This window comes from Vitis vinifera, chromosome 2 (genome assembly GCF_030704535.1).
Source record: "Vitis vinifera cultivar Pinot Noir 40024 chromosome 2, ASM3070453v1".
Classification (NCBI taxonomy): domain Eukaryota; kingdom Viridiplantae; phylum Streptophyta; class Magnoliopsida; order Vitales; family Vitaceae; genus Vitis; species Vitis vinifera.
Genome location: NC_081806.1, coordinates 4,898,180 through 4,913,623, shown reverse-complemented (window position 1 = coordinate 4,913,623; position 15,444 = coordinate 4,898,180). Strand labels below are relative to the sequence as shown.

Below are 15,444 nucleotides of genomic sequence, written 5' to 3'. Positions count from 1 at the left end.
TTTCGCAAGTTAGGAGAAATAGAAAGCACTGTTGTTCGTCTGATGGCATTCTTCACGAAGCATGTTTCCCAGTGTTCCTTGAAAATAGCTACTAGGTCATCAAAAGACCTATTTGTGAAACCATGAAACCCTTCTTGAATGGATTCCCATATATTTTCAAGAACTTTTTTCTCAGGTTCTGTTAATGACATTTGTAGAATATGCATTTTACGGTTTGACTCTAAGATATATTCCTCTTCGAAACGTTTGAACATATTAGCCACATGATCCACATGTTCATTTGTAGAATGGCTAGGGTCCCTCTTGTAGTTCAAGATTGTATCCAAACGCGGCCAAGGTCCATTACCCCTTAGTACTTTCCTAGTTCTCCTCAATTGTACCATTTTGCACCTGATCAAAAGAATTTAATTTAATTTTAATGAGTAACATATACTCATACTTTAATTAAATATTTGAACAAATGAAATTTTAATTAGAAACACACAATTATAAAAACAAAAGGTCATTTATTGTCCCTCAAATTTTTATTATTATTTTATACACAAGTCAACATTCATAATTTCAAATAAACAATATAACACCAATAAATGGTATTTTATATCATATCAAGGTACTTTATTTGAGATTTAGGTTCGAATCCATGTTGCATTATTATTTCTAACACTAAAAGGTTCAAAAGTCTAAAATTTTATTACATTTTAAATGAAAAATAAAATTAATTTATATAAAATATTTTATTTGAGATTTAGGTTCAAATCCATGTTGCATTATTATTTTTAACACTAAAAGGTTCAAAAGTTTAGAATTTTATTACATTTTAAATGAAAAATAAAATTAATTTATATAAAATATTTTATTTGAGATTTAGGTTCAAATCCATGTTGCATTATTATTTCTAACACTCAAAAGTCTAGAATTTTATTATATTTTAAATGAAAAATAAAATTAATTTATATAAAATATTTTATTTGATATTTAATTTCTAAAATTTTATTAAAAATATGTGATAACAATTTTTTCTATTAACATTAATGTATTTAAATAATTAAAATTATTAATAATTTATATTATTAAATTAATTTTAATTCATAAAATATCGGTAATAAAATTCGAAAGTTCAATTTATATAAAATATTTTATTTGAGATTTAGGTTCAAATCCATGTTGTATTATTATTTATAACACTCAAAAGTCTAGAATTTTATTATATTAAATGAAAATTAAAATTAATTTATATAAAATATTTTATTTGATATTTAATTTCTAAAATTTTATTAAAAATATGTGATAACAATTTTTTCTATTAACATTAATGTATTTAAATAATTAAAATTATTAATAATATATCTTATCAAATTATTTTTAATTTATAAAATATCAGTAATAAAATTCGAAAGTTCAATGGTAAAGATTTAATCAAAATATAAATGGATAATTACTATTAGTAATGATTTAAACAAAATATAAATGGATAATTACTAATGGTAGTGATTTAATCAAAATATAAATGGATAATTATTAATTATTTAAAAATATGTGATAACAATTTTTTTTATTAACATTAATATATTTAAATAATTAAAATTATTAATAATTTATCTTATCAAATTATTTTTAATTCATAAAATATCAGTAATAAAATTGGAAAGTTCAATACTAAAGATTTAATCAAAATATATGGATAATTACTATTGGTAATGATTTAAACAAAATATAAATGGATAATTACTAATGGTAGTAATTTAATCAAAATATAAATGGATAATTATTAATTATTTATATACAAAGATAAATTCCTAAAATGCCCTAATTTTACTAATGGTAGTGATTCTCACACTCGGGGATGGGGCGTCAAAGAAGACATTTTCTCCTCCAGACCGAGAATCCCTAAAAAGCCTCAGATCAAGAATCCCTAAAAAAGCTCCAGCCGGCCACTCTCAATCCTAAAAAAGCTCAAAGCTCCAGCCGCCACTCTCAATCCTCGCAGGTACTAGTCTAATCATTTTATCATTTTTTTTTTCAATACCCATTTCTCAACAAAATCCATCCCCCATTTTTGGATCTGTTTGAGGTGTTTTTTTGCTTTTGTGCCATTCGATTTAGATTTCATGAACCCTAAATCCACGATTTTTTAGCCAGGTTGAAAAACACAACCTTTGCCGGTAAATCATGACCAGATTACCAAATATAGTATCTTTTGTTTTTTTAAAAAAAATTGGACATATTTTCTATCCTTGTGCGCGGCCTGGACCGGTAGGAAATATAGGGAAATTTCCAAAAAAAAAAATTAGTAAAAATACCAAAATTTTACTGCATCATGTTTGTGCGTGGCCTGGACTGGTAGGAAATATCAGGAAATTTTCCAAAAACTTGGTAAAAATATAGTCTTTCTCAGAAATATTGCCGGAAATTTTTGACATTTCAACGAGTGAAGTACCTGTTCTGGGCGAGTAGGTAGAGTTGCCTGCAGGGGGAGATTGGTTTCGGATCCGCCAAAGCCCGCCTGATTCTTTTCTTGCTGATTTCTCCTTCAAAATCCCCACTCAGCTCACTCTCTCTGTAAATGTTCATTTCACCCGAAAATTGCATCTCTCCACACTCAAATTGCTGAAGCTTAACTCTCTAAAATCCGGGAAAGTTGTAATGCCCATCAAACTAATAGCTCACTTTTCTGAAAATAGGCGTCAAGTGTAATACCCATCAGATAAATTTTTGTCTTTAGACAAGATTAAGCAAGATAGAAGCGGGAAATCAGGTGACCGGCAACTTGCTGTTATTTTTTTATATATTTTTAATTTTTTTTAAAATATATAAATCAATTGGACGGTCCAGATTGAACCATTTTCATCCAATGGTCAAAAATGTTTTTTGGGTAGGTACCGAAGTGGTACTGTAGAATTTTCCCTTGTATAGAGGTGAATAATGTCGTCTCTGAGTTTGATTACTATTGTTTTGCTCCTTGAGAAATGTGAGATTGATCTAAAGCAAATTGGATGGCTGGAAATTGGCAATGAACTGTGATAGGCAAAATAATCATGGAGAATATGGTTTTTGTCATGATGAAGGCTCTGTGGGTTATGATTCATGCTCCAAGTCACCAAATTTGCCCTAAACTTCATTTATACCGAGATTACATGTTGTTATTAAAGGAAATGGCGCGCCAACAGTGCAATCCCACTAACACCCCGGGCCTCACTCCTACAGGGCCATGCATGGGCACCCTCCTATGCTTCTTTTTAAAACTCATATGTTTCTTCATCCATCTTTATGCATGTCTTTGGAAATTGGTTTTCAAAAAATCTTGTTTTGACTCCACAAATTTTCATCCTTAGAATTTTTAAGTCCCAAAAGTCCCATTTTTAATCAAATTTGTTATCATTTTCTTTTTGGCAAGCATTTTTCACATCTTCCTTGATTTTTAAATGTTTTAAAATAAGCACGAATAAATTTCATAATTTCAAATAATGGAATTCATGAAATTAATTTGTGCAAGACTAATCTAGGCATTGGTGAGACCCAACATCTGTGATTGAATATCAATTGACTCTAATTTGCTCTGTGACACATGTGATTATTCTGTATTGGTTTATTAACCCTTGTTTTCCATGAAGCGATTAGCTTGCTACTCAGGTACGCACCTTGCCTTTCTTGTTTATTTATTTATTGCTAGAATAATATTTGTTTGGTATCCATGTTTAATCTATCAATTGTTACACTTGCTTCATCTTATTTAGTAGAGACCCATTTTAGGGGCTTAGAGGGGTGCAATAGTCTTTACCATACCTTCCCAATAAGTAATCTAACCCCGAGCCCAAATTTGGTTTTTCGCAAACCATATTTTCCAAATAAAGAGTCACACTTAGGGTTTTTTTTATTTTATTTTGTTATTCCTTTCAAAATAAAACAAAAATAAGTGGTGACTCTAAATCATTTTCTAAAAAATAAATCTTTTTTAAATAAAAAGTGAGTTCACCATCGAATAGAAACGCATGCGTAGAAATACGGTCCACAGATATATATATATATATATATATAAACTCAATTTCCTTTCTTTACTTTTTAACGTGACTACATCCTACCGCCATTCATTGGAGACCTATTTCTATAAGGTTTTTCAACACCTAATCCAATCATTAATTCTAAAAAAATTAACTATTAGTTTCCTTATAAAAAAATATAAACATTTTCATCCATATTACCACCAACTTTCATACATTAATTTTCTTTCTTTATTTTAATTTTTTTATTTTTATTTTGTGATATAACCATCAATAAGGGGTTTTATGACAGTAAATCATAAAGAGAATATTAGTTCAATTAATTTCAATTTTATTTTAATTCTAAGAACTAAGATGTGTAATATTTTGAAATATTTTCTTGAATATAAGAAACTAAGATCTTGTTTGATAACTAGTTTTTAAACTAATGTTGAAAAACAGTTTTTAAAAATAATTTTTTTAATATTTTATAAAATAAAAATCTGTTTAAGAAGTTAAAATATTTTTAATCTATTTTTTAATATTTTAAAATGTGTTTTAAAAATAATTTTTATACTCATAGTAAAAAATAATTAAAAATATGTTTTTAAAAAATATTTTATTTTATATTTTTAAGAATAAAATAGGAAAAATAGGTTTTAGTTATTTAATGTATTTGCTTATTATTTGATAACAAAAATAATTATTTTTAAAAATAATAACCAAACAAACCCTAAATATGAGTTTAGCCAAATGGCCAGCTTTTCTGTTTTTGCCGCCGACGCCTCAATGTTGGACTTGGACTACGTCACTGTAGAAAAACCTGATCTTTTTTACAATATATTGACTTATTGAAAACGCAATTACTTAAACTAGACGGAAATGTGTGGAGTTCTCGTCCACTCTTTTTTGTTTTTTCCCTCACACTTTCTATGCCCTGTTTGCCGCCGTTAGAGATTCTAGAAAAATAAAGAAAATTTTTTCCTCATTATTTATTTATTTTTGCTCGAAAGGAAATCAATCACCTTCCTAGAAACGACCTTTGGGTCAACCCTGGGACGCTTTTCGAGTTTGGGCCCGTGGAGTCTGCCGTCCGCGTCAGCTCCTAGTCAGGTGACATCCTGGCGTCACCGCCGTATCACTCTCAAAATTTTCTCCCAAGCGTGCCGGTGGACCGCCCAATTGAAATAAGAGAGAATTGTATTTTCGATGGCCTAAAAATTAAAATTTGATTTATAAAAATTATATAATTGATAAACGTGATATAAAATATAAAGAGATTATTATACTCTTTAAAACTATTTTAAATATTTTCTATTATGATATTTAACAAATTTTTTTATCTTAAATTTTTTTAATAATTATTTTAAAATTTTATTATTTTTAAAAATATATATATTTTTTAAAATATATTATTTAAAAAAAATAATTTTGACATATGTTTAGTTTTTTTAAAATACATAATTTTAAATATATATATATTTTTCAATATGTTTGATTTTTAAATAATAATAATAATAATAATAATTTATTTTTATATTTTTGGAAAATGATGCATTTTTTTAAAATTATTAAATTAAATTAAATTTTATTAAAATTTACAAAATGAATAAACTTTGAATTAATATTTTTTTACTTTTTTTTAATTATTTTTGAAAAAATAAAAAATTCATATTTTTTTCTTAATTTTCACATTCTCTTTAAATCTGAATTTATATCAACCAAAACTTAATTTTTTCAACTGATTAATCCAAAACACAATGCTCTACTAATAAGAAAAACATCAGAAATCGAGGCAGCGGTCACCATCTGAAAGTATGCAGCCACGTCATCACGTAACATCATGGTGTGGTCAATGATTGGAGGGAGAGGATGAGAGAGCAAGATGCCAATCGTGCGCTGATGACTTGTACCAAAATGGGACCCACCTTCTTTTGTCTTCCGCTCTCACGACAAGTCCCTCACCTCGTGTATCCGACGTGGCTCTGCACCATCTTTCCTTCTCTGCTTTCGGCTGCATTATGTTGCTAAATGAAATCAATATAATACTACACTAGCCAGTCGTTTTTTTTTTTCTCATTGCAAATATTTTCTTGTCCAATTCAAATGATTTTAAAAAATAAAAAATGTTTTTATTGCCAAAACAATATTATTTTGATACATATAATAATCATATTACTATATATCAAATCTCATTTTCTTACTTCAAATCCTAAAAATATTAAACATAAATTATAAAGTGTTTTTATTAAATAATTTAATAAGATGTATAGTCATTTAAAACATGAGATTAAAATATCGTAATTTACACTATAACACCAACTAAACAACACTTACTATTATTTAAATGAAAGCATTGATTATGTTAATAAGATGATTACTTTTATTAGATATTAGAGAAATGTACGTTCATGAACCAAAACATTGATTATGTTGATAAGATGATTATTTTTATTAGATACTAAAGAAATGTACGTTCATGAACCACAATTCACTCTTAGCATAAAATATTTTATTATGACACAATTACTAGGATATCAAGAATCAATAATTTGTATTTGTGAATTTATAATTACATAGGCAATGTTAAGGTCATTTTCCAATTTCTTTTTTTATATATATATTAAAAAGTTAAAAATGTTTTTTTATTTTCCTTATTAATGTTTTATTTGATTCTAAAAAAGTTTGATCTTATTATAAAAAATCAAATACAATTAAAATTATTTAATTTTAATATATAAAAAATTTAATTTAATTTAAAATAACTTATAAAAATAATTTATTTACAGGAAACAACTTCAAACGCTGGGAATAAAAACAACCTTCTTCTTCCTGTTCTCTGCCATCAACCATGAGTCGATGACAATGCACCTCAATTTTCAATTGAAGAGTCCCATCAAGATATAGTTTTGATTTAAAACTTGAACCAAACTTTGTAAGGAAGGTATAGCATTTATTTATTTAGGTAGGATTTGTTTGGTAACATCCGAGTATTTGATTGGTTGGGCGGCAGGGTTTTGAGAAATGCTGACATTTACCTACTATTCTTATTTTCAAAGTCCCCTCCTTAGAAAAATGAAAAATGATGTTTGGCATAGCCAGACCTTTACTCAATACTTAACGGCCAACGTGTGATTAAAACACACGACCTTGCTTTAAAAATGTTGGTCACAGGGACATTCATCTTTTAACTCATCCCAATGTTCAGCAAAATTGAATGGAGTTTGTCCTGGAATAAGGACCACACGAGCAAGCTATTATTATGGATGTATGATGCATCTGTACGTAGCCAGCCTGTTAAAATTGACCCAAACAAAAGCTAAATCAACTCATCAAGTCATTTGTACTTGTTATTAAAGAAGTTCAGGCATAGCTACTAGCCTAACCTAATTAACTAATTTAAGGTGCATGCCTATGTATTTTGTTTGATATCGTCGGCTTCAAAGAGTGGAAAAGAGTCTCATATATAGAAGAAGAGAAAGACAACTTTGTATCATAATTACTTCCTATTGGGCATTATTGTACCAAATTTAATATGACTACAATAATTGAAAAGCCTTGTTTGGAAAAAGAAAATGTTGACATAAATGAATATTGTGGGGGGTTGAATCATGGCATCCAATGGGTAGAGTGGTTCAACTTTGTCTTGGAAATGGCACCTACCAAAAATAAAAATATTGGAATTTGAAAAACATAGAAAGGCTCAAACATCTCCATGCACATTGCTCTAGTGCCCTATTAATCAACTGTGGGTTTGAGTCTTTGACCAAACAAATGGTGCACTTTGTCATAATAATGTTAAAAAACGTGTCTTGGGCAGCACAGAGCCATGCCAAAATATGATGCATGTCATTGGAAATTTGGAAGGAAGTGCTTTAGTTTTACCAAACAATTTGTTGTAAGAATTGGAAAAGGGGAGGGAGACTTAATTTTTCTATGGGCTGCTCTAATTCTCCAATTAAGTTTAGCCCACCAACTAAGCATTATTGGGTTCACCTAACAAGGTAATGAAATATAGGACTTATGTTTCGTTTCTAGAAAATATTAAGATAAATGATTTTTTAATCAAATATAATTAAAATTTTATATAATTTTAAATTATTTAATTTTTATATCAATAATTAAAAATAAATTTAAAATAATAAATAAAAATAATTTATCAATTTTATTTTTATTTTTTATTTATTTTCTTTTGTTCAAACCAACCATACCCTTTTAAGTTTTTAGCAAAAGTTTTGTACATATACTCCAAGTATTGCTTTAAAATAAACTTCACCGAAAATGAAAAGTAGGTTGGAACAACCAACCTCCTTTGAACTTTTTGAAAATTGAAACCATCTGGTTTTGACTTTGTATGTTTCTGGCCTTGGAAAATGTAATATAAATAAATGGGGAAAAACACAATGTGAGCAAGGCGAAGCAAAGAGGCACATGGCTGTGGGCTGTGGTCAGTAAACCGTAGGTGCAGGGAAATTGCAGCACATGGGGGAGGGAAGGAGATAATGGAGGCCAGACTGCGCTTTTTGGGCACTTTGAGTGTGTAGTGTGTACACATATAAACCGGAGGAGGTTTTTTCTTCATCTCCGCAGCGTCTTTCTTCTACTCCATTTTTTTCTTCGAACTTCGAAGATTCCATCGGGATTCTCGAGAAACAAACATCAACCAACCAACCGTAGAAGTGGACCCCCACGCCCCTTCCTAATAAAACCCTAACCATATGTTTTGTAATTTGTATTATGACCTCATTTATTAAATCATTCTTTTTCGCCGTGGCCCACGTGATTTACTCACACGACTCTCAAGTCAGACTGCTATATCCCAGAAAAGCTGAATCCCTTTTATTTCATCCCACCTCCATCTTCCGCCACGTGTATCCCCCTCAGCGCCCATTGTTTTTTCTTTTCCTCCACCTCCCATTTTTTTTTAAAAAAGGGAAAATTTGAGTTCACGAGATTTTGTTCAAAAAGCCCTTTTTTTTCACTGATATTTCACCACAACTGTGTGTGAATTGGTCCACGTGAAAAGCGGCTGAGGCCGCTTGAAAAGCTGTTTTCCACTTGTCTTATACTGGTTTGGTGGTAAAATAAAAAACAGCTCCAATCACACGATCACTCAAAACTAAAGTGAATGGTGTTTGGTTGCAGTGAAAAAGTACTGAAAGAAAGTTTCCATCTGTACTGGATAGGGAGGAAAACCGTCGCACACCGACGACCGCCAGCTCCGCATGAAAACGACTCGAGCGTGAAATCTGACCGTTCCCTTGTGGCGGGCCCGGATGACATGTGTCCACGTCAGACACACTAGATCATAGGTGTCATTATTATGAGTACATACTGACGGTCATTGTCCGCGTGGCAATCTTTTATGGGACCCACTCCCAAATGGGGAAATTTTATTTAAATTTCAGAAAAATTATACTTATTTGTAATTTCTGTTACTATTTTATTAAGGAAAATGCGGTTTCCAATTCAACAACCAAGTTGAGGTCTCCTTGCCAAGCACGTTTCAAACTCTATAAATACCCAAAGCTTTCTCCTTCAAAGACTTCCTCACCTCCTCCTCTATTTTCTAGGGTTTTCATTGCTTGGTCCTCCACGTCCCTTCTCTTCAACCCACATTCAGATTCCTGGTGTTTGGCTTTTGCGACTCAGGTACAGCCTCTGCGTTTTTTCATTTCCAAACAGAAAGCGTTTTATTTTTTTCAGGTGGTCCGATGCAATGCTGTTGGAAATTAATGTTGTGAGGAGTGGATTTGTTTCTGTGTTTTCAACTTTTTTTCCTTTACGAAGATCGGCTACGTTTGTGATGTTTGATTTTGTTTTCCATCATTTTGTGTTTACGTGTTCAAGCGTGCCTGATCTTCGGCAGTTATAATTTTTTTCATGAAATAATACAAGCGCTCTTGCTATTTCGATTTATTAGGGTTCTAGTTTTGATTTTTACCGCCGGACTCGTTTTTGATGAATTGAATTTTTGAGCCTGCGCTTGTCTGCAAGTTGTACATATTTGAGGAGATGTGATTTGACGGCCTATTTGTTGGCCTTATTCGCTATAATTATAAAATTATATTTTTGTCGGTTGCTGTGATTTACAAGGAAAAGATGTTGAAACATCCCAGCACGTCCTAATCAGTTTCTGAAATTTAACCGCTGAAAATGTAGTTTTCCAGATTCTAGATGGAAAAAAATCATGATTTTTAAGGGCAAGCCAAGAAATATTAAGTTACTGTTTTAGATATCTTATGATTCATAGCCTTTTTTCCTTTTTAAAATTTTCTTTGAACATGTTTTTTTCACTCTTTCAATTTTTTTTTGTGGGGTGACTAAATTTAAGTTTGTTAGGTGCATTGTCTTGTCATTACAGGAACAAGTTTTTTTTTTTTGGTTTTTTGCTTTTCACGTGATTCACAAATTTAATCTTGATGTATTCTGTCTATATTATTGATAGCCAAAGTAATTTTATTGATCTTTTATTGATCGTGAAGTTTGAAAGTGGTTCATACAGAGGTATCTTATAAGCCGTGTGTGCCTTTTGATGTGCATAGGATGAGATCATAGTTAAAATTTTGGTAAGCGTAGGTCTTGATGTGGATTTGACTTTTTCTGTCTGATTCTTTTTCTTTTAATCTTTCTTTTTTACTTTTTCTCTTTTTCAAATTATAAAAATTGGAATTATTTTAGCATGAGTTCTTAAAAGTGAATGTAGTTCCTTTTGCTTTATTGTGATTCTATGCCCTTCTCTAATGAGTTCACGTCTGACATTTTACTCTCCCTAAAAGCTCTGGTGACTAAATTGGAATCCACTTCTCTTGTGCCAAAGGACACATGCGGTACATGTTTATATGATCACATATTATATAATTTTAGATGAGTTGATTGTTAAGGGAAATTTTAAATTCAAAGATTTAGGTGGTTTTTGTTTTGTTTTCTCACCTAAATATGATTAAAATTTAATTTAATTTATCTTTAAATACCACTTAATAATATTAAGTATTATGTGTTTTTTTTTAATAAAGTATTGTTATATTGAAATTGTGTTTTGATTGTTTTAAAAAAATATTTTTAGCATTTAGCAAAAAAAAAAAAATTCTATTTAATAATTTTTTTTGAAAAATAAGTAAAAATAAAAAAATAATAAAAATAAATCATTTAAAATTTGAAAACAAATTGCATCCTATATTAAAATAAAAAAACAAACACTACCATTTTTTTTTTTTCTGCCCTTTCGCTTTGAAGAATGACTATCAAATTTGTGTGTTTGTTGTGCTGGAAGCTTATTTCCCTGAATATGTAAAAGTGGTAGCTAGTGGTTGCTTGTCTGAGTATACTTGTTTGAAGATCAAACTTTTCAGGAGGTGCATGATGCTTATTTCACCGTGGATTTGCTTCTTTTCTCTTTATGGGGTTATGCCAATAAACTTAAAGGGAGCTTGTAAAGGACTGGACATGATTGCAGAGGCCAACTTTAACAAATAACATCATTTCAACAGTTTAGTACATGAAATTACACTGTTATGGGTTGTATTCTTCTCTGACTCCTTAGGATAAAGGACAAAACTGATGTGGATAAGAATTTTTTTTTTTGTAGAGAAGTTGGAAAAAGCATTTTTGGTTAACTTAGTAGTACTAATAGGTAAGGAATTTGACATTATGTTTGTCTCCACATTAGGTAATTGAAGATGCCTGGTTACATTTATCACTGACATCTGGTCATGTCATATTTCATTTCCATCAACCTGTTGGATTAGCTTGGCGAATAAAATCACTTAATGAGACAGGACAGTGATTACACCTCTGTGGTCCCAAATAATTGAAGACCTGTTTTGTTCACGTACACTGTTATGTCTCATAGCTATATATCGACCTGATATTTGGATTTTGAAAATGTCAGTTTCTGGCTGATTGTTCATTTGTCTATTTTCACTAAGTAATTATTGACCCAACTATCTTCACAAATCACAATCTTGTAGTCACTGGATTGAACTTTTTTTTATTTTAAATGCAGAAATTTGGTGCACTTCTCAGAATTAGAAAGCTGTCTATCAACCCTTTCTCAGGGATCCTGCACCAATCATGTTTTACCCTCTTGTAAATGCTGTGTAGCTTTGGAGATGAGAAGGTATGGCAAACTCTGAATATTTGTTCTGTTAAATTCATCTTTTATAACTAAATCAACTTTTCATTAATGTGTGGCCATCACTACCAGTTTCCAGGAAGCGTGTTTTTGATGGACTGCTCTCCCACGAGCAGTGACAAGAAAACATTGAAGAGGTGGTTTTTCATAGATAAAAGGGTTGGGTGAAGTATACTTGAGATAAGGCCCATAAGTCTCTGTTTTGACTAAAAGGTTATCAATATAATACACTAAAGATATTCCATATAAACTGTTCGGAGTAATCTTGGATCGAATGGATTTGAAGTCGAACCATGCTTCTCCTGTTCTTACTGATCCTGCACCTGTGAACAAATCAAGACTAGGCATCCCTTCTGGTCTGTTGCCTTACTCGCAACCAGGAACAGGATTCTCCTCTGGAAAGTATGTAATAATTCCAAGAAAAAAGCCAGGAAAGCTTGATGACGTTCGGTCAAATGGTTGGCTGGATGCCATGAAATCGTCCTCTCCTCCTCGCAAGAAGTTAATTAAGGATTTCAATGTCGAGGTTGCTACAGATGACACTGATAATGTGACAAGCTCTTGGATGGTATTCTTGCTTCTTTATCTGACTAATTGATAGGATGTTTTTATCACTGAGCTTGTTTTATCAGTTGAGACAGTTAGGTTGTTTGTTTTGGTTGTTTTCCCATCCAATTTTACTTTCCTTTTCTGATTGGGCAGCTTAAGTATCCATCAGCGCTCAACTCTTTTGAGAAAATCATAAGTTATGCAAAAAGCAAGAAGATAGCAATGTTTCTGGATTATGATGGGACTCTTTCTCCAATTGTTGATGATCCTGACCGTGCCCTGATGTCTGATGCTGTAAGAAATTGTTACTCATTAGTAGTATGTGCAAAGAGTTCTTTCCTTCCCTTTCCAACCCTATGTTGATATTGCAATCAAATAATTTGTTGTCAGATGCGCTCAACTGTGAAAAATCTCGCAAAGTATTTCCCAACAGCAATCATTAGTGGAAGAAGCCGTGACAAGGTATTTGAGAGAATCTTATATTCCTAATATTAAGTGTTTAAGGATTTTGTTGCTTCTTTTTGCCCCTTCATATGTATATATGTATGTTCGTCTTTTGGGTGCCGTCAGCGTCTAATCTCTGCATTTTGTTAGGTTTATGAGTTGGTAGGACTAAAGGAACTCTATTATGCGGGCAGTCATGGAATGGACATCATGGGCCCAGCCAGATACACAGCCTGCAATGACCATTCAAATTGTATTAAATCCTCGGATGACCAGGTAACTGATAATAAGACCAATTGCAACTTCCCTAATCCCCTCAATTCCCCACAAAGAGATAATGAATATGGACAGTGGCTAACAAAAGAATGGCCACGACTCATGTACATACCAAGATGTAATTGGATCCTTTAGATAATACTCTACTTTCTCTTGATCCTTTTTAATTTTGGCTGTGGCAGGGTAAGAAGGTGAATCTGTTCCAGCCTGCCAGTGAATTTTTACCTATGATAGACGAGGTGCTAAATAGTTTTGATTTCAATTACCTACAATACAAGTGTAAAACATTTATCAGAAGTCACGAAAGTCATGAAGAACTGACTGTTTATAATTTTTTTTATGCAGGTTTTTAGAGCCCTTGTTGAAACCACTAGAGGAATTGAAGGCGCAAAAGTTGAGAACCATAAGTTTTGCGCCTCTGTACATTACCGTAATGTAGATGAGAATGTAAGGATCATGGATTGTACTTTTGCTTTCTTATCTAATTCTATTGATAACTAATAACACACTGCTTACAAGTTTGGCTAATTTGAAGAATTTTATTCACTTCTTTTCAAATTACAGAGTTGGTCTACTATTGCACAATATGTTCATGATGTTCTCAAAGATTATCCTCGTTTACGACTAACCCATGGGCGGAAGGTAATATTTTCTCCCTGAACACCCTTGCATATTTTTCCTCAAGATATGGAGATTTTAGGCAGTGGTTCTTATTAGTAAATTTCATCAACTTCATATGTTCTTCCCATGCTTAGGTTTTAGAGGTCCGTCCTGTGATTGACTGGAACAAGGGGAAAGCAGTTGAATTTCTTCTCGAATCACTTGGTACATAATCTCTGGCTTTCTGTCTGATAAGTGGCATCCACACTATAAATTGTTGTTTTGAATTGTTTTATTCTTTATATGTGCGCAGGACTAACCAATAGTGAGGATGTGCTCCCAATTTATATTGGAGATGATAGAACTGATGAAGATGCATTCAAGGTATTACCCGTGCAACTGCCTTTTGGGTTAGGGAGTTGGTTTGGATGTGTGCTACTTTGAGGCAACTACATAATTTGATTTCACTATATTTTTGTCAGGTGTTGCGAGAAGGAAATCGGGGTTATGGTATACTGGTGTCTCCAGTACCAAAAGAAACCAAGGCATTCTACTCCCTCAAGGACCCGGCAGAGGTGCAAAATTTGTCTTAAACCATTGCTTTTTTCAGTTCCATTTTATTTTGAGTTTTGGCATCTTTCTAATGTTCTGATGAAAATGTACAAAATTTTATGCAGGTCATGGAATTTCTCAATTCCCTAGTGAGATGGAAAGAGTTGGATGCACCTATTAATTCAGAAGGAAGAGGAGCATAGACTGACTTGCATATATGGTATAGATATATTATTCGAGTTTGGAAGTCGGGTATTAAATAAAGGTGGTGGGTGCTGCTGCATTATTTGCAGTCTTGTTCAGCAAATTTCAATTGTTGATTATTGCATTGTTTATTGGATTCAATTCAAGACTTTTTTGCCTTGGCACTTGTAATGCCTTCTTCCTTCCATGTTGATGGCTATGATTATTTTCACCCCTCCAAATGAGTCGATTATTTAATTTATTTTCAGCAGCGCTCCTCTGGAAGCTATAGCATTTGTTTAGATGTGTATCATGTAATAGAATTCTTGAAAACCCATTTGTAATAGCACCAGGATTCTCATCGCACCAAATCTCTCATCATCTTGTGTGTAGTTTGAGTTTTTTTTGCGGTTAAAAAGTTGAAATTATATTTGGTTATGTTTGGTTCCCGAAAAGTACAAAGGAAAGAAATTTTTTTTTTAAGGAAAATGATTTTCTCATATTTGGTTGTCCTATAAAATATTACAAAGAAAATTAAATATAATTAAAATTAATTAGAAACTTATGTATTTTAAAATTATTTAATTTTTATATTGATGAGTTAAAATAAATAAAATAAGTTTGAAATAATAAATAAAAATAATTTATCATCTTTAACTCTATTTTTTATTTTTCTTTATTTTTTCTTTTATTTTATTTTTCATCTCTATTTTCTTTCATTTGCATTTT

General features: G+C 31.3%; 1 protein-coding gene across 1 annotated transcript; it reads left to right on the top strand.

The window, feature by feature from the left end:
• Window positions 1-9,460: 9,460 nt before the first annotated feature.
• LOC100254004 (probable trehalose-phosphate phosphatase F) lies at window positions 9,461-15,086 on the top strand. The gene is made up of 13 exons (XM_002264435.5): window positions 9,461-9,629; window positions 11,983-12,096; window positions 12,184-12,679; window positions 12,814-12,954; window positions 13,051-13,122; window positions 13,255-13,380; window positions 13,563-13,619; window positions 13,726-13,827; window positions 13,945-14,022; window positions 14,136-14,205; window positions 14,294-14,364; window positions 14,463-14,555; window positions 14,658-15,086. Exons 3-13 carry the CDS (start codon window positions 12,386-12,388, stop codon window positions 14,733-14,735), a joined length of 1,182 nt encoding a protein of 393 aa, XP_002264471.2. The 5' UTR covers window positions 9,461-9,629; window positions 11,983-12,096; window positions 12,184-12,385; the 3' UTR covers window positions 14,736-15,086.
• The last annotated feature ends 358 nt before the right edge of the window (window positions 15,087-15,444 follow it).